At 47.0% G+C, this 20,394-nt stretch overlaps 1 protein-coding gene across 1 annotated transcript in view; it reads right to left on the bottom strand.

Annotated features, from left to right (window-relative positions):
* Positions 1–3,193: 3,193 nt before the first annotated feature.
* WDR66 (WD repeat domain 66) overlaps positions 3,194–20,394 on the bottom strand; it is an 82,123-nt gene continuing 64,922 nt past the window's right edge. The window contains exons 20-22 of the mRNA XM_023205274.2: positions 7,117–7,345; positions 5,488–5,589; positions 3,194–3,460 (exon numbers count right to left, since the gene is read on the bottom strand). Coding sequence (XP_023061042.2) covers positions 3,348–3,460; positions 5,488–5,589; positions 7,117–7,345 — 444 coding nt within the window. The 3' untranslated portion in view covers positions 3,194–3,347. The remainder of the gene's footprint in view (positions 3,461–5,487; positions 5,590–7,116; positions 7,346–20,394) is intronic.

The following is a 20,394-nucleotide window of genomic DNA, read 5'->3' as shown; positions in this document are numbered from 1 at the left end:
TTGAACTTGGGAGGCGGATGTTGCAATGAGCCACGATCATGCCACTGCACTGCAGCCTGGGTGACAGAGCGACAAAAAAAAAAAAAAAAAAAAAAAAGAAAGAAAGAAAAGAGCACGGAGGCTTCAAGTTCATTCTTTCCATCATTCCACAAATACTTGTTGAGAGCTCATCGTCAGAACTAGGAGAGACCCTTATTTGAGCAAACGCTAACTCTTGCTCCAACTCTGGGTTTGGGAGAGGTTATCGCACCAAATGTCTTCCTGATTCTCAGGCACAGTTTCTGCTATGATAATAATAGCTGCTGTCATATTTGGAGCTCTACCCTGTGCCAATAACACTTTACTTGCACCATCTCTTCTCATCCGCACGACCACCGCGGGAGTTGCTCCGGGAGGAAACTGAGGTCTAGGAGCTTAGCCACACCCAAGGCGCACAGGTGGCTAGAAAGTTGCAGAAGCCGAACAGGAGAGTGGCAAGTCCATGGGCTCCCAGCGCAGACGCTGTGCGGGTGAGGCCCTCACCTGCAGGTGGGACCAGGGGTCTGGAGCAGAGAGCTGGCACTGGGGAGGCTCTTGGTGGTTCCTGATTCAGAACTCACAAACCGCGATGTGAGAGTCAGCCAGCCACAGGCCCCATGTGAAACGCGCAGGAATCTTTCTGCAAAGGAGCATCACAGTGTTTTCGGTGTTCAGCGTTTAGTCCCTAAGTGTGAAGCACGAGCGAGCTCCATGATGCTGTCTTCTTTGCTCTCCCTTCCTGGTGTCGCTGCCTTGCCACCCCTAATGCCGGGAGCCTGAGTTCTCTGCACTGCGCCCTCTTTCCTGCTGATGGAACCAGGCCGCTGGGGCCTCCCTTTTCTCATCTGTGCGGCCACCAGGCTGGGCCTGCCCTGATGGGAGGTGAAGAGGCCCTCCTGGAGCTGAAAGGGGCACTTGACTGTGCCCTGCCTCTGTCAAGGAAGTCAGGAGACAACAAAATGCAAGCACCTTCGCCACAGTGGTGGCTCACACCTGTAAACCCAGCACTTTGGGAGGCTGAGGCAGGTGGATCACCTGAGGTCAGGAGTTCGAGACCAGCTTGGCCAACACAGTGAAATCCCATCTCTACTAAAAATACAAAAATTAGCTGGGCATGGTGGTGCATGCCTGTAATCCCAGCTGTATCCCGAGAGGCTGAGGCAGGAGAATCACTTGAATCCAGGAGGTGGAGGTTGCAGTGGAGCCGAGATTGCACCACTGCACTCCAGCCTGGGTGACACAGCGAGACTCTGTCTCAAAAAAAAAAAAAAAAAGGAAAAGAAAAAAAATAGCCGGGTGTGGTGGCTGGTGGCACATGCCTGTAATCCCAACTACTCGGGAGGTTGAGGCACAAGAATCACTTGAGCCCAGGAGGCGGAGGTTGCAGTGAGCCAAGATCGCACCACCGCACTCCAGCCTGGGTGACAGAGTAAGACTTCATCTCAAAAACAAAAAGCCAAAAAACCCACAAACACCTGCAGAAAGAGGTCCCCAGGTAAGAAGGGTCCCCTGCTGGGTGTGGTGTGGGAATGCCATTCATGCCGATCCTGCTGTCCATGGTGATCTTGGTCTCCTCAGTGAACACAACCATAACCACGATCCATAACCAGGACCTCCACCTCCCAGCTGTCTGACTCCAAAGGAGATGCTGAGGCCGGATGGACAGAAAGAGAGCATCTGCCTGTGCTAGGCAGTGTCCCAGTTTAATGAACCCGCCATAGTGGGTCCAACTAACCACAGGTCGGTTCTGCTCAAGACAATTCCAATACATGCCATCAATCAGAACCAAATCAGAGGGCACCAGATTCAATGAACGAAGCCCCTGGTTGGTGTGAGACCGCATCCAATTCTGAGTTATTTTTTGAAGAGAACAAGTCATTTCAGAGTTTCTTGTTCCCTCAAATATCCCCAGGAACTTTTTAACTGGCTTGATACTAGATCTCCTAAGCCCTCAGCAGCTGCAAAATTGATTCATAAAGCTTGTTTTTCTTTTCATGTTTTTTAAAAAGAACAAAATGTAAATGAGGTTGCAAAGCCCTGGTGACATGATCTGACAAGCTGGCGCCAGCAGAACCTTGGCCCGTGCTGTCTGCCCCAAGGTCACAGTGACACAGCCTGGTTTGGGGTAGACAGTTCCCTTCCATGTTCCAGGGCGTTCCAAAGACTCTCACCGTGCCAGATTTCCAGCTGGACCCCATGTAGTGGATGGGGCTTCGTGCTTGAGTAAGGATGTGGTTGTTATTCTGTTTCTCTGCCACAGAATGTTCCTTCAGAGAAAGGCACTTTAAGTGGATCAGAAATGTTATCTCAGATGCTAGTTTCTCTGGGGAAGAAGCTGGTCTGGGGGGTGTGTTGGACAGAGTGTGCTGGAGAATGACATCTGGCACCTTTGCCTGAATGAGGCCTCAGAATGGATGACAAAACTCTAAAGTCAGACTAACTCTCATCTGTTCACACTACAATGCTATGCTATTTTCAAGACCAAAATACTGCTATAAACTTAGTAACGTCCCCTAAATGTCCCAGAACTGGGGAACCGGCCCCTATTTTTGCCTACTATATGTTTTGCGGCCCAGCGGAGTGTGAGGCAGCCAAGCCACCGCGCTGGTGAGTGTGGGTGCGAGGGAGGCCCCGGCCTCTGCTGGGCGGGGCTGCTCTGTGGTTTCTGGCCCAGGTGCAGTGTGAACGGGTTCGGGGGGGCTCAGAGGGGCTTCTGCATTCTCCTGGCAGCTGTCACCAGGGTTAAGCATGGTCAATGATGCTCTTTGTAACGGCCACACACCACCACTTGGGTGTTTTGCTGATAAGAAGCCACAATCTGGGACTCTCAGAAGCCTGGTGCACCCGGCACCCCAACCCCAGCCCCACAACAGGCAGAGGTGATCCCCACTGGGCCACACTGGGTGGAGGGTCCAGGCAGCCCTGCAGGGACAGGGGATGAGGCCATGGACCATCATTTCCCTGGACCATACGTGTCTCGAGGAAGGCCTGCTGCTGGCTGAGGACCTCTCTGCTCCCCAAGACCACGCCCCCTCTGTATCTCGTGCAAACCCCATCCAGGCAGCATCGCCAGAGACCCAGAGATCCAGCCACCATGTACATCCAGCTGCCAGGGTTTTTCTCGCCTCCGCCTACTTTTCTATTTCAGAAACAGTGGAATGTCCAACTTTGTGAATTCCATTGCTCACCAGAAATTTGCTTTAATGTCTAAATGTTCTAAAGATGATGGGGGGAGGGAAATGCATAAAAAGCAGTGCCTCATGGAAAACACACGCACGTGTGTGCACACACACCCAAAGTCCTTTGTGATTTAAACATTCCTGGTAACTTCACTGACCATCCTGGCCAGAATATTCTGAAATGGTTAAGCCAAGAATTTCAGTCGCGAATATTTCTGCAGTGATTTCGTCTGGAAGTTCTTCTTCAAGGCAAATTTCTGAGCCTAGCCAAAACAAGAACAGAACACCAAATGCCTTCACGATGATTATGTTTCTTTCTTTTTTTGGGTGGGGGGAGGGTTTGAGACAGGGCCTTACTGTGTTGCCCAGGCTGGAGAGCAGTGACACGATCATAGCTCACTGCAGCCTTGAACTCCTGGGGTCAAGCGATCCTCCCACCTCAGCCTCCCAAGTAGCTGGGACCACAGGCACACGCCACCATGCCCAGCTCATTTAAAAAAATTTTTCCTAGAGATGGGGTCTCACTTTGTTGCCCAGGCTGGTCTCAAACTGCTGGCTTCAAGTGATCCTCCCACCTCAGACTCCCAAAGCGCTGGGATTATAGCAACCGCACCCGGCCTCAATGATTATGTTTCTAACTCAGAAGGATTTTCCAAAACACAAGGAAATGCTACTAAACAAAAACAAGAGGGGCTTTGTGCTGTGATTTGGCTTTGATTCCTTGAAAAACTCTGGGTGGAAATTGCTTAAAAATCTCTCCTTTATAGAACAGAACACTGTTAACCAAATCTCTGCAAACCTTACTGGAAAGCCTTAATCACATGGTATGATTGATTAAACACAGCAGAAATATGTAACAATCGGGAAAGGTACATTCTGAGATCCGAAGTACATAAAGGAATGGGGTAGGGAGAGCTTGCAGGTTGGGAATGACCTGTTAGCTACTAGATTCTGGAACTATCTGAGTTCAGGGACTTTAATTTGACGTGGGGAATGGACAATAAGAGGAGAGGGAAAAGGGGAATGGGTGAGGGGTCTTTGTACCCTCCTCAGTCTTGGTAATGGTGGTGGGATCTGACCACCCTCGGGCTTGTCAGCAGAGTTGCTCCTGCACCAGTGAGCCTAGAAGAGCCGTTTAGATTGGTTCCTCCTGAGCTGAAGGTCACAGCCCTAACTTCAGGTCCAGTGCACGAAAAGAAGGTGAAAAATACTTAGGCTATAGCAGGAAGGGACATGAGGATGATCTTTAAAAACTTGAAAGTTTTGGCAGCTTGCAGCTAGGCTTGTGCTTCCCAAGTTGATGCTCTCTCCTCCAAATCTTTCTCTCTCTCTCTCTCTCTTTTAATTGAGACAGGCTGTCACTCTGTTGCCCAGGCTGGAGTACAGTGGCACGATCCTAACTCACTGCAGCCGTGAACACCTGGGCCCGTCATCCTCCCACTTAAGCCTCCTGAGTAGCTGGGACAAAAAGCACGCACCACTATGGCGAGCTAATTGTTTTGTTTTGCTTTAATTAATTAATTAATTAATTTAGAGACAGAGTTTTGCTCCTGTCATCCAGGCTAGAGTGCAGTGGTGTGGTCTCGGCTCACTGCAACCTCTACCTCCTGCATTCAAGTGATTCTCCTGCCTCAGCCTCCCAAGTAGCTGGGATTACAGGTGTGTGCCACCACATCTGGCTAATTTTTGTATTTTTAGAAGAGATGGGGTTTCACCATGTTCGTCAGGCTGGTCTTGAATTCCTGACCTCAAGTGATACACCCTCCTCAGCCTCCCAAAGTGTTGGGATTACAGGTGTGAGCCACTACACCCAGCCTGTTTTATTTTTTATAGACATGGAATCTTGCTATGTTGCCCAGGCCGGTCTCAAATTCTGGACCTCAAGCGATTCTCCTGCCTTGGCCTCCCAAAGTGCTGGGAAAACAGGCATGAGCCATGGTGCCTGGCCCCCAAGTCTCTCTTGACATACCTCTTCTTCTGAAACAGCTGTCAAACTGGATCCTCTACTGGTGGCCAATATTCACCCACCCAAGCTGGCAAGATGACAGGTCAGTGGAACAAAGGGAAAATAAGCCCAGAAGAAACAAAAGGACGGACAGAGTGCGGGAACAAAAGCCACCACTCACTGTTCTTTTCATAACTTATTCATGTGGGATTCCCAACAGACTTACTTTGTTATGTGCAGTCTTAGGGAGAGTGGCTTGCACCAATCAGGAGAAATAAATGTACTTAAGTCTACAACAAATTATTGAGCCACAGCTATATGCCCAGACAAAGCCAGCCAGGGTACCTTTGACAGAGGAGGTTGCAGGCTCGGATTTCCATCCCTCGGGATTCAGGCCAAACAGCGAAGCAAAGCAATCCAACATCTCCTCCTCCGTCATGTGTTCACCTGTGTGTCAAAGAGTAAGAAGGTGGTTGTTTAGCTCTTGAGGCCAAGCATACTGTCAGGGCTTAGTGTGATTATTCAGAGGTCTTAGAAAGAATTATCCCACTATTTTTTTTTCTTTTACTCAATTAAAAAAAAAAGTTTAGGCTGGGTATGGTGGCTGATGCCTATAATCCCAGCACTTCCAGAGGCCAAAGTGGGTAGATCACTTGAGGTCAGGAGTTTGAGACCAACCTGGCCAACATGGTGGAACCCCATCTCTACTAAAAATACAAAAATTAGCCGGGTGTGGTAGTGCATGCCTGTAATCCCAGCTACTCGGGAGGTTGAGACAGGAGAATTGCTTGAACCCTGGAGGTAGAGGTCACAGTGAGCTGAGATGGCACCACTGCAGTTCAGCCTGGGCGACAAAGCAAGACTCCGTCTCAAAAAAAAAAAAAAAACAAAACCAACAAAAACTTTTCTGGTGGAGATGAAGTCTTGCTACATTGGGCCAGGCTGGTCTCGAACTCCTGGGCTCAGGTGATCTTCCCGCCTCAGCCTCTGAAACTGCTGGGATTACAGGTGTGAGCCACTGCGCCCAGCCCCTTTTCTTTAGACACAAAAATGATCTAGAGTCCCATGATACTGTCACATATGCTTCCTAATGGTGTTAAACAGGGTCCTCCAGGCAGGGAACATACGTGGGGCCGGCATAGAGAAACAGGGCAGCATGCTGCGGGGACCAGGCTCTGCTTCATTTCAAATTCCCCCTTCTCAGAACCACCCACTTGGACTAAGATGAAACTGTCATCCCGAGAGTTTACTTGACATCCTCATGTACAATAATGATAAACATAGTAGGTAAAAATTAAAAAGTTTACTTTGGTGTGGTTGCATTTCACAAATGCAATCCAAATTTTTTTTTTCTTTCTTTTTTTCTTTTTGACAGTCTCCCTCTGTCACCCAGGCTGAACTGCAGTGGCACAATCTCGGCTCACTGCAACCTCCACCTCCCGGGTTCAAGCAATTCTCCTGCCACAGCCTCCCAAATAGCTGGAATTACAGGCACATGCCACCATACCCGGCTAATTTTTGTATTTTTAGTAGAGACGGGGTTTCACCACATTGGCCAGATTGGTCTTGAACTTCTGACCTCAAGCGATCTGCCCTCCTCGGCCTCCCAAAGTGCTGGGATTATAGGCATGAGCCACTGCGCCCGGCCCCAACCCAAATCTTATGACAGCCCAGGGAGATGGATCAGCTGGCGTTTTTATTCCCATTTTACAAGTGAGGATGACAAGTCTTGCTGAGGCTCAGGTAGCTGCATCACAAATCACATTCTTCTGCTTTCTAGCTCCAGGTCCCTCCCATTACCTCGTACTTGCCAGGGATGCAGGTGGGTCAGCCAGACCCCTCATGGCTCCAATCCGGTCAAATCACCTCTTTCATGAAAGATGGAGCTCTCACAGGGGCTGGCTCCCCAAACTCAGCTCTCCACACTGGGAATGGCCCCAGCATGTTACCAGACATCCTGATGTATGTGCTTACCTTTAGTAACGAGCAGTCTCAGGAAGTCCTCTCTTCGAATGGCCTTTTTCCCTTTGGAGTTGGTATAACCGAGCACCTCAAAACTTTTGTGGATGCCACTCATGGTGTTACCAAAAGGTGGCTTGTGGTTAAGGTACACTTTGAGGAAATCTGGCAAGTTGATCTTGTCGATTAGCTTTCCAGTGTCCACATATTCACCAAATTTGATTTCGTTAAAAATATCATCAATCTAAGGGAAAGATGGTTAAAAAAAAAAAACAAAAACCCATGATAAATAGAAAAGGCACCGGGATAGATTTCTAAAAATTGGAAAGTAGGGCTGGTGCGGTGGCTCATGCCTATAATCCTAGCACTTTGGGAGGCCGTGGCCGAAGGATCACTTGAGGCCAGGAGTTCGGGACCAGCCTGGTCAACATGGTGAAACCCCATCTCTACTATAAATGCAAAAATTAGCTGGGTGTGGTGGATCACTTGTGGTCAGGAGTTCGAGACCAGGCTGGCCAACATGGTGAAACCCCATCTCTACTAAAAATACAAAAATTAGCCTGGCATGGTATGAGAATCACTTGAACCCTGGAGGTTGAGGTTACAGTGAGCCAAGAACATGCCACTGCACTCCAGCCTGGGCAACAGAGTGAGACTCTGTCTTGGGAGAAAAAAAAAAAAAGAATACTAATTTTCTATAAACTGCACAAAAATAGAGGAAAAAGGAATACTTTCTAATTCATTCCACAAGGCCAGTATCATCCTGAGACCAAAATCAGATAAAGATATCACAAGAAAAGGACACTACAAACCGAGATCTCTTATTATTTTAGATGTAAAAATCCTCCAGAAAATACAAGAAATTGAATCCAAGAGCATACAAAAGGATTGTGCACCATGATCAAGTGGGATTTATCCCAAGAATGCAAGGTTGGTTTAACATGTGAACCTCAATTAATATAATACAATATTATTAACAGAATAAAGGACAGAAACTACATGATTATCTAAACAGACACAGAACTAAAGCATTTAACAAAATCTAACAACTTTACATGATAAAAACACTCAACAAACTAGGAATAGAAGGAAGCTTCCTCGACCCAATAACGGCATGTGTGAAAAACCCACAGCTAACATCATACCTAATGATGAAGGACTAAATGCTTTCTCCTTCTAAGATCATAAAAAAAGACAAGAATGTCTACTCTTACCACCTCCCCCCCCCCTTTTTTTTGATACAGGGTCTCACTCTATCACCCAGGCTGGAGTGCAGTGAGGCAATCTCAGCTCACTGTAGCCTGGACCTCTCAGGCTCAGGCGATCCTCTCACCTCAGCCTCCAGAGTACCTGGGACTACAGGCATGGTTGACCATGCCTGGCTAATATTTGTTTTTTTTTTTTTTTTAGAGACGGGGTTTCACCATGTTGCCCAGACTGGTCTCAAACTCCTGGGCTCAAGCAATCTGCCCATCTTGGTCTCTCAACGTGCTGGTATTACAGGCATAAGCCACCCGGCACCATTTCCATTCCACACTGTACTGGAGGTTCTAGCCAGGGAAACTAGGCAGGAAAAGAAGACAAAAGGCACCCAGAATTGAATGGGAGAAGCAAAACTATCTCTATTTGCAGATAACACAATCTTATTAAAAAAAAAAAACAAAAAAAACTAAAGAAAACATAAGTAAATGGAAAGACGTTCCATATTCAGGGGTTGGAAGACTTAAATTTTTTTTCTTTAAGAGACAGAATCTTGCTCTGTCACCCAGGCTGTAGCATAGCTGCCTCCCAAAGTGTAGGGATGCAGGAATGAGCCATCATACCTTTTTTTTTTTTTTTTTTTTTTTTTTTTTTTTGAGAGATGGTGGCCAGGAGCAATGGCTCACGCCTTGCCATCTCAGCACTTTGGGAGGCTGAGGCAGGATAATTGCTTGAACCTAGGAACTAGAGACCAGCCTGGGCAACCTGGTGAAACTCTGTCTCTACAAAAAATACGAAAATGAGCCGGGTGTTGTGGCATGCACCTTTGCATTCATGCATGTGCTGTAGCCTTGTGCCATCTCACTACCTCCTCACCCCATGTATCCGCTACTGATTTTTCCATTTGCACCACCTCACTGCTCTATGTAGTTCATCACATGCACGTGGATCCCTAACACACATGCTTCCTCTTGCTTTAAAGATGCCTTTAAAAGGAGATCATCTTAAACCCAGTCACTTGTTGCTCTCAAGTTGTCACCCGCAGGTTACAGATACTGGCTCAGGGCATTTCATTCCCTTTCAGACTTTAGTTGCTTCGATTCATGCATCTGGATGAAGCAAAAAGAAAATGTGACAACTTGTCACTGCAAGAACTTATAAACACTCTCCGGGGGGCTGCACCAGGCCACCTCACCTTAGAGCGCGCACAGCTTCTCATCAGAGATAAGAGCTGTGACTCCAGGCTCCTAAACACCTTTTTGATAAGGGCTTTCCTTTTGGCCACCAGCAGATGATTGGGTGATTGTGTTATTACTGCCAACTCCTAGAGAACCCAGGCCCATGAGATCTTTCAGATGTTCATTCCTTGCAGCTTTAAAAAATAATAATTTTAAAAAATTTCCCCTTGTCATTTGGAAAGTCGTTCTTTGTGTATTTTCTAATTTTTCTCGAATGAGAAAAGGGTGCTGACATGCCTAGGTTTAAGTGGAAACGCTGGGCCAGTTAACACAGGACTCCTCACAGGACGCCTTATGTCACTGGCAAAACATGAGGAAGAGAGAAATGTAATAATTAAAGAAACAAACAAAACTGTTCCTCACTGCCATCAGCCTCTCCCTGTGCAGTATTTTTGTACCGTGAATGTAGCAGTCAGCTGAAATGCAAAAACCCCAATTATACCAGTGAAAGGGCTAGGAATTAGTAACTTATTTTAGCATTCACATTTTAAACTAAGACGTTTCTCAATAAACTGAGGGGTTTGGAATTTTACAAAGAAAGAATAAGAGCAATAGAGAAGTGGGAAATAATTTGCTTCCTCTCCCCACTGTTCCTGCCAAAGAGCAGGTATTCTACTTTGGTCTGTGGGAATGAACCAGGAAGTTCATCTATATTTGTACACATTACTTATCAATCGGTAACCAATTTCTCCCTGTCCCACTTAAAAAATGTGGAACAAAAATTCAGAGGACACCAGTTTGCAGCACTGCCAAGCTACCAACCTGTCTCAAGTACCCTTCACCCTCACATCTTGGTCTGGCCTCAAGTATCAAGGAAAAAATAAAAATCTCTTGTAATCCAACCATCTAATCACAATTTCTGTGAAAGATTTGGGGCACTTCCTTCCTATTTTTTTATGCATATAAAATACATGCGCATATTTTTAACAAAACTGGTATCATATGTATAATTTTACATCCTGCTTTTTTCCTTTAACCCTGTATCTAAGTAATCACCTAGTATTTTCAGAGATGTCACATATTCTCAATGCAACATTCCAGGTCGGTTGTGGTGGCTCATGCCTGTAATCCGAGCACTTTGGGAGGCCAGGGTGGGAGGATGGCTTGAGCTCAGGAGTTTGAGACCAGCCTGGGCAACATGATGAGACCTCATCTTTATTAAAAATCTAAAAAATTAAACAGGAGTGGTGGCAGTCCCAGCTACCAGGGGCTCGTGCAGGAGGATGGCTTGAGCCCAGAAAGCCAAGGCTGCAGTGAGCCCTGATTGTGCCACTGCACTCCAGCCTGGGCCACAGAGTGAGACCCTGTCTCAAAAAAAAGGCAACATTCCAGGAATGGCCTTTTGAAATAACATTATTGGTTACAGATACAAATTAACTATAATTGATATACAATTGATATTATAAAAGTAGCTGTAAATGGTAATACTGTTTCATATACAGCATTTTACTGAGTTTATACTATGTACGATTGCCTGTTAAATCATGTATAATTTTATGTAGGAAGAAAACACTATCCAGTAGCAATTATTTGCATATTACACTATATAACTTTGACAGTATTACTATATGCTAATACCACTATTTACCATGAGGCAGTAGAGGCGGGGGACTAAAAGAGCAATCTTTGATGATAGACCTAGGTTCAAACTCTGGCTCTGCCATTTTCTGTCTATATGACCTTGAGTGAGTTACTCACAGTCCTTCTCCTCAGTTTCCTCATCTTGAGAAAACAGGGAATACAGTAATACGTATGCATTGGGCTTTTTTGAAGCTTATTGAGACTATGTATGTAAAGTGCTTAACATAATGCCTAACACATAGCAAGCATTCAACAGACAGTAATTATTCTTGTGATTATTATACTTTTCTATGCACTTGCTAATTAGAATACATGTAATCATAACATAAGATAAATTATAATTTGGCTGGGTGGGGTGGCTCACACCTGTAATCCCAGCACTTTAGGAGGCTGGGGTGGGTAGATCGCTTTAAGAGTTTCAGACAGCCTGGGCAACATGGTGAAACCCTGTCTCTACAAAAAAGACAACAAATTAGCTTGGCGTGGTGGCACATGTGCTTGTAGTCCCAGTTACTTGGGAGGCTGAGATGGGAGGATCACCTGAGCCCGAGAAGTGGAGGCTGCAGTGAGCCGTGATTGTGCCACTGCACTCCAGCCTGGGCAACAGGAGTGAGGAGTAAGACCCTGTCTCAAAAAGAAAAAACAAAAAGAAATAATATATATAAATTACTGATGTAATATATGATTTAACTCAGTTCAGAAATAGGAGACTAAGATGACAAAAGGAATTCATAAGGGCCTGAGTTACTCATACCCAGAGAGTTCCAAAGAGCTCAGCAAACATTCACAGCACAAGCCACTCAGCATGTGATTCACCTCTTACTCTCTCTTCCCGTATGACGGATCAAGAATCACTACTCAACAAGCACAGAGTTGGCAGCTTTGGCATCACTGACATTTCCTTCCTGAGCCGACTTCGCTAGTGTTCGTTGAAAAGGCAGGTTCTGCTACATGTCTGAACGAAGTTCACGCTTGGGAGAGGAACCTCGGAGCCGGAAATAGAATGCGGAGCTCGTTCTGAACACCCCCGTGTGAAGATGACTCGAGAGAAGCAGGAGTCCTGGCTGAGCGGCCCAGACACTCTGGTGGTCGTCAGTCAGCCTGGCCTTTGATAGGCATTCTCACGCCTGCTAAGGCGCGGCTTCATGCCATTCACCTGGAGAGCTTCAACAGTTCTGAGGCCCAGATCCTATTCCCTGACAACCTGATTTTTTTTTTTTTTAGACAGGAGTCTCACTCTGTCGCCCAGGCTAGAGTGCAGTGGCATGATCTCGGATCACTGCAACCTCCACCCGCTAAGTCCAACTAATTCTCCTGCCTCCGCCTCCCAAGTAACTGGGACTACAGGCACGCACCACCACACCTGGCTAATTTTTGTATTTTTAGTAGCAACAGGATTGCTACTGTTGGCCAGGCTGATCTCGAACTCCTGATTTCAAGTGATCTGCCTGCCTCGGCCTCCCAAAATACTGGGATTACAGGAATGAGCCACCACAACTAGCTGAGAGCCTGATTTAATTGATTCTGGGGACCAAATTTTTGGAAGCTCCTCATTTGAATGATTTGAATGTGTAGCCAAGCTTGAGAAAAATGGCTGGAAGGCAAAGGCTGGCAAACATTATCAGGCATCACAATGATCAGGAGGTCTTGTTCCAACAGACTGCTGGTCCCACCTGCGGGGTTTCTGAGTCTGGGGTAGGGTCTGACCATTTGCATTTCTTGTAAGTCTCTAGGTCACATGACATCAATCCTGTTGGTCTGGGGGCCTCACTTTGAGTACTGCTGCTCTTAGACCACAGGGGTTCATGGAGGTAATACTGGTGCCAAAATGAATCAGCCCCAGGCTTGTGACTTTCAGTAGAGAGTAATAATGGGTGGCAGCTGCGGTGCACGCTCTAATTCTTTGGGTTCACATCTGTTTTCCCCATTAAGCTGTAGCCAGTGCTTTCATCTCTATTTCCCCGGCAGCTTAGTTCAGAGCCTGGCACATTACAGAGGCTCAAAGAAATGTTTACTGAATGGACAGATAGATGGATGAATGAATGAATGATAAAGTAAATAACATGGACACAAGTGAGGCCACAAAAAGAATTCTCTTGAAACTCACAAGAGGCTTAAAATAATCATTTAGTGCCCTAGTTAATTTCACTCGATTTACTAGTAGTTACTGAGCATTTGGTTTAGTGCAAAGCCAGTGAAATGCAAGTCACTCAATTATTACTAGAACAGTTCTGCATTCTGGTTTTCGATCTCAGTTGTTGGGGTCAGCAAATATTTATTCAGCGTCTATTGAGGTCTGGGCCACGAGAAGAGACGCTCAAGAGACGATATACACAAGGAAAGCGAACTAACAAACAGGCTCCATTGCCGAGGTCCTCAGCCCTGGCTGCCTGGGGCTTTAAAAACTGTCCATGCTTAGGCTCCACTCCTAGGTTCTGTTGCACAAGACTGGGCTCCAGGTGTAAAAATCAGGTGTAAAAATACTGATGTGTTTTTTTTAAGTGCTCTCAAGTGATTTTAAAAGATTGGCTATGGTGGCTGTAAAAGATTCTGTGCCAAGATGCAGGAGAACATCATCAAAGGCTGCAGGAGCTCTCAGCCAGGTAGGCCTGGGAGGGCTTCCTGGAAGAGGTGAGCCTACTGCAGAGCCACAAAGGGTTTGGCCAGGAGGAGGTCAGAGGAAAGCACTCTATGCTGGGAAACAAGCGTGAGGAGGAGGGTGCAGAGGAGGTGCCCACCCCGAGCCCATGCATCCAATTCTAGACCACGCTCTGGGTACCTGAACCTGAGGCTTCTCTCCCCCACATAACCTAAGCCCACTTCTGGGGCCCATGGGGATCTCACCCTCCTGAGGGCAACCTGTGCCCCTGGTGTTGCCCACCCATAGGTCTGAAGGGTGACCCGGGGCTGCTGTTTGGAGGGTATAAAGGTCCACCTCCTGAATGCCATGCGCACAGTGGCCAGCGATGGAGCCAGGGCTGGGAGGACACGTGGGGCAGGCCCAGCCTGGCCCTGCATGCTGCCCATTCGGGCGTGAACTTTGAATCAGCTCATGTTGAAGGTTGAACTGTCAAGGGGGGATATTTATTTAGCAGCTTGTTGCTTGATTGGTAACTTTTAAACATTTAGACATACAGCATCTGGGCCTCTGTTGCCCCGACTGCTCCAGGCCCCAAGACATTAGGGTGGCCTCTTGGTGGTGGGCTGGAGTCCCCTCACCCGAGAGCATCTTATTTCTGCCTCTGTCATTGATGACGCATGTCTTTGGGTCTGTGATCCCTGCTGTCAGCCTCAGGAAGCCACTGATGTCCTTAGAATTATGTTCTATAATTAAGTTTTATAACCTCCCTATTAAGCAGAGAGGAACACGATACATTTGAACTGGGGCCATTCCTTGTTTTTATATGCAGGCTCCTGGTGGGGGCAGGTTTGCTTCTGTAATGGTTTCATGGACTGGTATAGGGCTGGGAGCACTCACCCTCTTCCCCACACCCTCCTCCCAATACACAATACCCTCTAGAACATCCTCAACCTATGGGGCACAGGGTCTTGTCCCCGCTCATCATCCTTACTCACACCCTGTCCTGGTCACCCCCTGCATCTCCTCCTAACCCGGGGCAGGGAGTAGTGGGCTGAGGAGGGGCATCAGGGCTGGGCAGCGTCACTGCATGGCCACATCTGGAGACCCCTGTGAGCCCCCTCTGCGATTCATGCAACACTGTGACCCCAACTGCTCCATACCTCCCTCCAGGAACTAGATCTGGATGGTGACTGCCTCTTTTTCCAGGAGTGGGGCACGCATACAGTTCTGCCCTCTGGATGCAGTCTCAGGTCACAGCAGCCAAGGCCTGGCCTGGTGCTCTTGCCCACTGTCTTCTACTCCATGTGAACAACACCCATCCACAGGGCCCTTAAAGCGACTGTCACCCTGCCCCACATCAGAGTCCAGGCCTCAAACACCCCCAGGGACTCTTCCCTTCCCAGTTAATGTTTTTAAAGGTCCGAAAGAGACAGTCCTAGCTGAATGACAAGTCTTGCACCTTGTACCAAACCCACAATCAAGGATTTGCTAGTTCTGTGTCCACAGCTTTCCAAAATCCTGATCCTGCCTCATGCACCCTAAAGCCCCAGATGGATCCTAGCTCAAGTGAAGAAGTGATCTGGGCCGGGCACTGTGGCTCACACCTGGGATCCCAGCACTTTGGGAAGCCAAGGCAGGTGGATCATTTGAAGTCAGGAGTTCAAGACCATCTTGGCCAACATGGTGAAACCCCATCTCCACTAAAAATACAAAAATTAGCCAGGCATGGGGGCGGGCACCTGTAGTCCCAGGTACTTGGGAGGCTGAGACAGGAGAATTGCTTGAATCCAGGAGGCGAAGGTTGCAGTGAGCCGAGATCATGCCATTGCCCAGCAGCCCGGGCAACACAGCAAGACTCTGTCTCAAAAAAAAAAAAAAAAAAAATTTGTAGAGACAGGGTCTCACTATGTTGCTCAGGCTCGTCTTGAACTCCCAAGGACAAGCAATCCTCTCACTTTGGCCTCCCAAAGTGCTGGGAATACAGGTGAAGAGCCACAGCACCAGGCCAGTCTCACTTCTTAATGGCTACTTAGTGTAGGTGTGCCTTATTTTATCAGTCCCATCTCCTATCAATGGATATCAGTGTTGTTTTGATTTTCAACACAATAGACTATGTGTCAACAATTGTCCCTTCAGGTCAGGTACGGGTGTGGAGGGCCTGTGGTCCCAGCAACTAGGAGGGCTAAAGCAGGAGGCTTGCCTAAGCCCAGGAGTTTGAGACCAGCCTGGGCAATGTAGTGAGACCCCATCTCAATATTTATATATATTATATATTTAAAATTATCCCTTCCACACATACATCATTATAAACTTGGGTGAGTTTTTCTGTAGGATACACTCCCTTTTTTTTTTTTTTTTTTTTTGAGACGGAGTCTTGCTCTGTCACCCAGACTGGAGAGTATGGTGGTACCATTTCAGCTCACTGCAACCTCCGCCTCCTGGGTTCAAACAATTCTCCTGCCTCAGCCTCCGGAGTTGCTGGGATTACAGGCTCGTGCCACCACGCCCAGCTAATTTTTGTATTTTTAGTAGAGATGGGGTTTGGCCATGTTGGCCAGGCTGGTCTGAAACTCCTGACCTCAGGTGATCCTCCCACCTCAGTCTCCCAAAGTGCTGGGATTACAGGCTTGAGTCTCCACACCCAGCCAGAATACACTCTTAAAAGTACATTTGTTGAGTCAAAAGATACATACATTTTTAAAGTTAAGCAAAAGATAAATAGCAAATAAAATCAAAAGTTAAGTGACTGTTTAATTCCTTTCTAAATGCTCCTAAGCTATGCCAAAGCTCCTGAATATATCAAACACATTAGGGTTACTGAGAATTATGCTGAGATCAAATCATAATGTCAGGGATTCTGTCGTCTTCACCGACTCTGCTGTCAAATACGACCAATGAGCATCATTGATTCTTTCACTCATTCCATCAACATTTGCCAAGCGTCCACCATGCAGGCACTTGCTGGGCACATACGTCTCTACAGGATTAGCCTTAAGTTTACAGAACTAGGTGTTTGCACCAATGTTTATTCCCTGCCCAAACCTGTCAAGATTATACAACACTCTGTAAGCTAAAGAGAAGTGAAGTTGCAAGTAAGCAGGAAACGAATGATATGCTGGGCCCTCTCCCAACATGACAGTCCAACATCCTGAAAGAAAAGACACATTTATAAAGACAGAGGATGGAACTGCCTTGCACATGAAATCATCTGTAGAAACGATGACACCTAAGCTATGGTTCCTTTGATAACATTATACATGCTGCAGATCTTTCATTTAAAAATGATTTCTAGGCTGGGCACGGCAGCTCACACCTTGTAATCCCAGCACTTTGGGAGGCCGAGCCAGGCAGATCAAGAGGTCAGGAGCTCGAGACCATCCTGGCTAACACGGTGAAACCCCGTTTCTACTGAAAATACAAAAAATTAGATGGGTGTGTGGCATGCACTTGTAGTCTTAGCTACTCGGGAGGCTGAGGCAGGAGAATTGCTTGAACCCGGGAGGCAGAGGTTGCAGTGACTGCAGTGAGCTGAGATTGAGCCACTGCACTCCAACCTGGGTGACAGACTTGGTCTCAAAAAAAAATAACTAAATAAAATAAAATAAATAAATACATAATGGTTTCTAGGAGTAGCCCACCCTGACCACTTTGGCTGTGTTTTGCTCCCGAGCACAGCTTTCTGCAAAAGAAGGGAATGGCTAGGAATTCTTTGGGGAGGGTTGTATTCTTGTATAATTTGGCTTCAGTGTACCACACTGACTAGCTTCAAATCCCAAGACAGTTGTAATGACGTAAGCAAAATATCAACAATGTGTAGTCTTTGGGGTGCTGGTCTAAAACCCTGCATCAGGGTCTTTTCTGTAACCAAGTGTGAACACTCTCCAATAGCGAGGCGTAAACTCCATGCAACTTTCTGAAGGAGGGGGAGCGGCTACATCTCAATAGGAAATGTTTCATTAGCCACCGTAAAGCCTGGGTTAGTTTCAAAGCCCTGAAAAGATTTTTTTTAATCACTATAAATCTGACTTGAAAACAAAAGATCAGAAATTTCTCCCAGTGCACCTTCAGATATAAACTAACTCATCAGCTAATCAAGTCTGCACACTGATGTGAGGCACATCTGGGGCCTTCAGAAAACATCTCCAAAGAGGAAACTTTTTTTTTTTTTTAAGTAGATTAAAAACCCTGGAGTCCAAGGGTGAGTGGGGCCCTCATTGAGTGCGGCACCGAAACTCTCCTTTTGGGAAGTGGTGGGGTCAGGCAGGAGAACATATACAACATCCAGTGCAAACCTTACAATCATCCAGTGCAAACCTTACAATCGCCGTTTTTATTTCTGTCTTTAAGTAATTGTCAATGTCTGTTACTTTATAACATTTGTTACCAACTAACATTTTTTTCTGGATACTTTTTCTTCATCAGCAAGATTTTGATAAGTTGTTTAAACTTTATTATTTTTTTGCCAGTGATAGAATAAATGAGTACATCTTTAATAATTAGACTTCCTTACCTTTTTTTTTTTTTTTTTTTTTTTTGGAGAGCTATGGTGCCCAGGCTGGAGGACAGTCGTTATTCACAGGCATGATCATAGCACGCTGCAGCCTCCAGCTCCTGGGATCAAGCAATCCTCCTGCCTCAGCCTCCACGGTAGCTGCAACTCCAGTTGCCCACCACCATCCCCGACTAATTTTCTTTCTTTTTTTTTTGAGACAGGGCCTCACTCTGCTGTCCTGTCTGGAGTGCATGGCACAATCATGGTTCACTACAGCCTTGACCTCCTGTGCTCAAGCGATCCTTCGATCCTTCCCACCTCAGTCCTCCAAGCAGCTGGGACTACAGGTGCACACCACCACACCCAGCTAATTGTTTATTAGCAGAGATGGGTCTCCTTATGTTGCCCAGGCTGGTCTTGAACTCCTAGGCTCAAGCGATCCTTCTGCCTTGGCCTCCCAAAATGCTGGGATTGTGAGCCACCATGCCTAGCCCACTTTTTTTAGGTTTTTAAGAGATAGAGATCTCGCTGTGTTGCCTAGGCTGGTCTGGAACTCTTGGCCTCAAGTGATCCTCCTGCCTCAGCCTCCCAAGCAGCTGGGACTCCAGGCATATGCAGGACTTCCTTATTTCTATAGGAAGCAGAGACAAATGGGTTGCTCTCTGCCTACCCCCTTTCTCAAGCACTTTGTGTGACAGGTGGGCATGAGTCACCAGGGCTAAACACCTCACCAACAAAGCAGGACAGCCCAAGGATTAAAATCAAGAATCCTGGCGGGGCACAGTGGCTCACACCTATAATCCCAGCACTTTGGGAGACCGAGGCGGGTGGATCACCTGAAGTCGAGAGTTCGAGACCAGCCTGACCAACATGGAGAAATCCCATCTCTACTGAAAATACAAAATTAGCCAGGTGTGATGGCGCATGCCTGTCATCCTAGCTACTCAGGAGGCTGAGGCAGGAGAATTGCTTGAACCTGAGAGGCGGAGGTGCGGTGAGCTGAGATGGCGCCATTGCACTCCAGCCTGGGCAACAAGAGTGAAACTCCGTCTCAAAAAAGAAAAAAAAAAATCAAGAATCCTGAATGATGTGGTGATGTGCGCCTATAGTATGAGCTACTAGAGAGGCTGGTGCAGAGGAATCACTTGAGCCCAGGAAGTTGAGGCTGCAGGGAGCTGTGATCGCACCACTGCACTCCAGCCTGGGCGACAGAGTGAGACCCTGCCTCTTAAAAAAAAATCCCGAACAAGTGAGAAGACTGCCATCAATCTGATGACATTTGGACATTTATGTAAAGTATCTTTATCAGAAAATCAAGAAAATATAAACTTTTAGATTTTGGAAAGGGTATTGTGCACAAAGCAGCACGAAGTCAGAGAAACATTCCCATACAGGGCTTCTGGAATCATGGATCCAGAGACGGGGATGCCATGACAAAGACAAAAACATTGGATGACATTTTAAAACATTTAACGTGTGCCATGTACTGTACGAAACGGACACTCAGTTAATCTTCACAGTAATTCTGGAGGTGGGTACTACTATTATGTTTATTTTGTAGAGGAAACTGAGGCATGGAGAGGTTCCGAAACTCGACCAAGTCGTAACTGGCACGTGGCCACAGTCAGGATTCAAACCCAGAGCTGCCTGACCTGGGAGCCTCCACAACGTGGCCTCCATGGTTAGCACTGACCTGCAGGCATCAGAGAGCCACCAGGTTACTCCTCACCCACAGGAACGGCCAGAGGCATGGCCCACGATGGCATTTTGGTGAATTTCATAGAAGTGTGAACCTCAGGCGCCCGCAGGCCTTGTGAAGGAGGCCCTCTCCCTGGCTGAGGAAGGGGCGCCTGGGTTTGAAAGGCCTCCTTGTGAGGCGAGGGTGCCTGGAACTTGCTTCAGAATAACCCATGGGGCGGGAGCAGGTCAGTGGGTCTGGACCAAACAGGAGCTGAGAACTGCTGAAGCTGAAGTTGACTGATGAGTATGCAGGAGTGGTGTGTGTATATGTGTGTGTGTGTGTGTGTGTGTGTGTGTGTGTGTGTGTGTGTGTGTGAGAGAGAGAGACAGGGTTTCACTCTGTTGCCCAGGCTGGAGTGCAGTGGCATGATCACAGCTCACTGCATCCTTGACCTCACAGGCCCAAGCAATCCTCCCAACTCAGTCTCCCGAGTAGCTGGGACCATAGGCGCACACCACTA

The sequence above is a fragment of the Piliocolobus tephrosceles genome, chromosome 10 (assembly GCF_002776525.5).
Source record: "Piliocolobus tephrosceles isolate RC106 chromosome 10, ASM277652v3, whole genome shotgun sequence".
In the NCBI taxonomy this organism is placed as follows: Eukaryota; Metazoa; Chordata; class Mammalia; order Primates; family Cercopithecidae; genus Piliocolobus; species Piliocolobus tephrosceles.
Note: the sequence above shows the minus strand (reverse complement) of the source record. Positions and strands in the feature narration are given on the sequence as shown.